Source organism: Triticum urartu, chromosome 5 (genome assembly GCF_003073215.2).
Source record: "Triticum urartu cultivar G1812 chromosome 5, Tu2.1, whole genome shotgun sequence".
NCBI classification, from domain to species: domain Eukaryota; kingdom Viridiplantae; phylum Streptophyta; class Magnoliopsida; order Poales; family Poaceae; genus Triticum; species Triticum urartu.
The window spans coordinates 53,240,995-53,245,818 of NC_053026.1; the positions used below are offsets into that span (position 1 = coordinate 53,240,995).

General features: G+C 41.8%; 1 protein-coding gene across 1 annotated transcript; it reads left to right on the forward strand.

The window, feature by feature from the left end:
- Positions 1–4,002: 4,002 nt before the first annotated feature.
- Positions 4,003–4,521, forward strand: LOC125555625. The gene has a single exon (XM_048718517.1). The coding sequence runs from the start codon at positions 4,085–4,087 to the stop codon at positions 4,331–4,333; it is 249 nt and encodes an 82-aa protein (XP_048574474.1). The 5' UTR covers positions 4,003–4,084; the 3' UTR covers positions 4,334–4,521.
- Positions 4,522–4,824: the final 303 nt, after the last annotated feature.

Sequence of the window (4,824 nt, forward strand, 5' to 3'; positions counted from 1 at the left end):
AGGGTCATATGGTCACATGATCAAAAGAGCGCCACGGCATGTACATCCTCGTGATTATGTACCTTTATTTTTTTGCGAGAGAACTTCCTGATTTATTCATAATCAATCATTTTTTGCGGGTAATTCATAATCAATCATGACAGTACAAAAAAGACTAGAGGTAATAAAAATCACAACCATATCCATGAACCACCTAGCGACGACTACAAACACTGAAGCAAATATATACAAAATGTTCCCGATGTATAAAAAAAATACAATGTCGATGAAAAAAGTAGACATAAAAAATACATGTATTATAAAATGTTAATTGTGTATTTCTAAAATATTAAATGTGTACAAAATATTCATGATGTATAAAAAATAATATAATGTGCATGGAAAACAATAGACATAAAAAAATTCAAAAAAGGTAATCATGTATTTAAAAATGTTAAACGTGTGTATAAAAAATATTCTCCATGTATACGAAAAATGTACCAAAGAAACTAAGAAAAAGCGGGAAAAAAAGAAAGAAATAAAAATGAAAAAATGAAGAGAGAAAGAAAATAAAAAAACAATGAAAACCGAGAACAAAACAAAGGAAAACGAAGAAAGAAAAAAGAACAAAAAATAGTAAAAACTATGAGAGAAACCAAAAAGGGTGAAAACAAAGTAAAATAGAAAAAACCAAGAAACCCGGGAAGAAACAAAGAAAAACAGAAAAAAAAAGACAACACAGAAAAATACCGCACTCAAAAACCAGCGATAGACAGTAAACTAGATATGGGACGGCCCGAACTGTACCTACATGAAAACCCTTCAGGCGAGGGGAGCTTTTATCTCGCTATAAGCGAGATATAAATCTAACAGGAACTTTGATATAATTCCCCGTAAACTTGGAGGGTATATAATAGAATTTCATTTCGGCTCTTAGGAGCATATACTCCTGCCCATAAAAAATGCTCTTTTTGCAAGTGTCAATTTCTTTTGAAAAGAATTGACGTGCTCATTGTCACACCCAAAATGCTACCTGCAATTTTTTTTTGTGGAAAAGCTTAAGCCATTTGACCCGTGCGGAAAAACAAACCGAACGCCAAATGTTACATTTAACTTTATCTTTTTCACTGACAAAACATTGTTATCCCGTTTCGCAAAACAAATGTCAAAAAGGCTTGTTAGACTAACATGAACATTAAAAAAAACTGTTTTTAGTAATACTATTTACTTTTGAATTTATTGTATCTAGGAGGAGAGCTTCTATCATTCGTGTAATGTGTGGGCCGAACACGAAAGAGTCCTTCCCGTTACTCCGCATCGTGCCTCTGCCAGCCAGGCTTCCAAAAACACCCATCTTCTCGAGGAATCATGATCAAAAGAGCGCCATTGCATTGCATGTAGTACATGCTCGTGATACTGTACCGTTGTTTGTCTGGAACTTATGAATAGGTCCCTTTCATCTGAACGGCTGGGCAGGACCGTCGTCTCTTGTTGGCTAGCTTAGGTTCAATGGTGGATGGAGAATGGACGCACGTACATATGCACCTATGCGTGCATGCAACTAACGAGAACCGATGTGACCGGCAACCCGCGTACAACATTCAAGTGCACAGACTTACTTCTGATTTATTTATCTTCAATCATGACAGTACAACGAGCATTAGAAATAATAAAAATTATATCAACATTCATAAACAATCTAGCGACTACTACAAGTATTGAAGTACTGACAAGGCAGATTAAGTTGCATACGCGTGTCCCCATCGGTTTCTTTAGTCCACAATCAACTTCATTTGAAATGTTTTATCTTGTCTTACTTTGGATCGGAGGGAGTAGTATCTCGTTGTCTTCCCTAGAAACCGAATTTTGTGACCGAGTTATCAACAAATGGCAGCTTGCACTGCGTACGCACAGCATGTCGGATACCGTCTGCAGACCTGCGGCCGGCGATGCCCGGCCCTAGGGAAGATATTGCATGATTTTTGTTTTCTAAATAGACTTGTATAATTATGATTCTGCCCCACATCATTCGCGTCTGTTGAAGGGTCTTTGCTTTGGGCAACAAGCCATGTGGCAGTTCACTACAACGTGGCCCCTTGTGACATACACATTTTATCCACTTTGCAGCAATTGGACACACAAATTATTAATGCATCCGACATGCACTTAATTAGTTTAGCTTGGCGAAAATGAATTTCACGGAAAAATAGTCATGGGTCTGTACAAGGCAAAAAAAGAGTTTTCGGTCGCACTTTGCATTTTGAATTGTAGCCATTTACTGAACATATTGAAGGTTATAGTAGTTCACTAAAAAGTCATTGTGTGTAAAACAATTTCGGATTATCAAAATTATAGTTTGGCCGCCGCTTTTTAAAAACTTTTTTGCCGACTACCATCCCTTAGCTGGGAATGACAAGATTTTCAATCTCAATACAAACGTCGAACATTTTGATCATGTTTGTTACCAGTCTGGAATATTCAGCTCTCGGAGGAGCAATCTATCCCTGTGGAAACTGTTTGTGGTTGTGGGAAAAAATGAGCATATCCTTTAACTACATCGCTGTTTTATAATTTGATCGTACTACTCTTACTTACAATAAACTTAAGCGCAGTGATCTTCCTAGGTAAACTCAATGCAATAATTAATTAGTTGCACCTATGTTATGGATGAAATTAGGTCATGATGAAAGCAAAGGCATCTAGTATCATGCTAGCACAAAATTTGGTTGTCCTAATCAGCTGAGCCACATGGGTGGTCCTGGCCATGCATGTAACGTGCCAATCATGTGCCTTCCATAATTTGGTTTTTGTCAGCTATTGATAGTATGATCTTGTGCTGAATTCGCCAAGAATTTGTGAATGTGAATTCTGGGGCCGGCAGGTAGTCAACTGGTTAGTTTGCTGCTTCGATCTCCATGCTATGGTCAGTAGAAAATCTACGCCGACGCCAGCATATACTATGCTCTTACTGTCTCTACTCTGCCTGAACGGATTCTCTTTTTATATATTGAAAGAGATGAACACATGATTTAAAAATTTAAGAAGCCAAGCAAGAACAAGGAATATTATGAAAAAAACGTGTTTGCTGTTGAGTAGGAGCCTAATTTTTTTCGCCGCGTCAATCGAATTTGGAGAGAAGAGGATGCGCGACTCCGAGGTGGAGACGGGGGCGCCACCGCAAGGCTTCAAACAGAAACGGTGTGGATCAGGGGACGACGCGACAATGACATCCTAGTTGGAGGGGGGGGGGGCGAAGGTTTGACGAGTTCGGGTGTTCGGGGAGGTCGCCGGTGATTGGATCGTTTGGGGTTTAGAGGGAGTGTGGGCAATTCGCGGGGAAGAAAGACTCTCGGCCGTCAGATCTTGGGTCAAACGGTGTTGGTTGATTTTACTGGATTGAAAAAATCCAAGTGCATGTGCAATCGCCCCCTAAGAAAAAGAAACCAAATAAACAATGGAGGTAGAGAAAGATTAATGGAGTGACAAATGACGAGATACTACTCCCTCCGATCAAAAAAAAAAGTGTTGTGGCTTTAGCTCAAATTTGAACTAAGCCACGACACTTGTTTTTATCAGAGGGAGTAATTTCTCGAGGGGCTTAAGACTTTTTATATTTTTCTTAATCTAAACTACCAAAAATGAAAGACCTTCACAAAGAATCTCTAAGCTCCGCTAGTGCAAGCCAGAAAAGTAATATTGTGGTAAACAAGATACACCCGCGTACATGTAATCTCTTTGATTTGATTAATGTGATGTGCATGAACGTCATGACAAGTCTTAGCGGCGGCCCGTAGCAGGTAGCTGGATCCGTTGAATGAACAGTGGTTGCTCTGTACCCCACCACGTTCATGCGCGCCGTTCAGCTCACTCTGTGGTTTCAAATCCTCCGGCCCGGCGGTAGCCTCCAAATGCGTTCGAAATAAAGCTCGCTCTGATATGATGCCATATGGCATTCTTGCAATATCGCCAGACCACAGGGGCAAGCAGCACCCACTGCCCTCTATAAATAACGCCGCATCACACGTCCATGTCTCCTCGCCCACTCGCCGTTTGAATACTCCGCTCTGCTCTCCTCCAGCAAAATCCACAGAGCAGTACATACAGGATGGTTCAACGGTCGGCCGGCCAGGGCGCGCGGCGGGGCCAGGGCCGGCAGCGGCACGACCACCCGACGGCGGCGAGGTCGGGCGGCGGGGGGAGGCGGCATTACCAGCAGGAGCTGCTGCTGGGGCTGCACAGCAGCAAGGGCAAGGGCGCGTGCCGGTTCAAGCGCAGCTGCTTCAGCGAGGAGGAGGACGCCGCGTCGTCCGCCATGCTGCTGCTCGCCTGCGTCGTCTGCGCCCCCTCACTTTGATTACCATCCATACCCCATGGTGATCTCGATCGTGGAAACGATCGCTAGCTTAAGTAATTGTTCTCTCAATTCTCTCTGTGCTGCTAGTAATTACTGTGTACTGTATCCAGATAACTGTGATGTGAATTATATGTACTCGTTTGATCACGGAGATATAATAGAGCCGTTGTTCTCGCCGTGTGCTTAAATAGCTGGTAAATGTATATGTGTGTTGAGTATGTTCAGTGATCACTGTGTTATGCTGGTAAGTAATGGAGAATTTGGGGATGATCAGTTTATTAGCTTTTTGCATAAAAGACCCTATGCACAAAAAATGTTCTAAAAAATACCCTATGCATATACAACTAGTACCAAATCTATCCCTAAAAAAAAACTAGTACCAAATCTAACCTGGCAGTAAGCCAACCAAGTGACATGCCTTCACACCACATGGCGGTTGGCAATGATCCAACGGTTTTCACAAGGCGCAACAGAACGGATGGCCGAGCACA

Coding starts and splice junctions, on each gene's coding strand:
- LOC125555625 (XM_048718517.1), top strand. CDS start 4,085: ATGGTTCAACGGTCGGCCGGCCAGGGCGCGCGGCGGGGCCAGGGCCGG.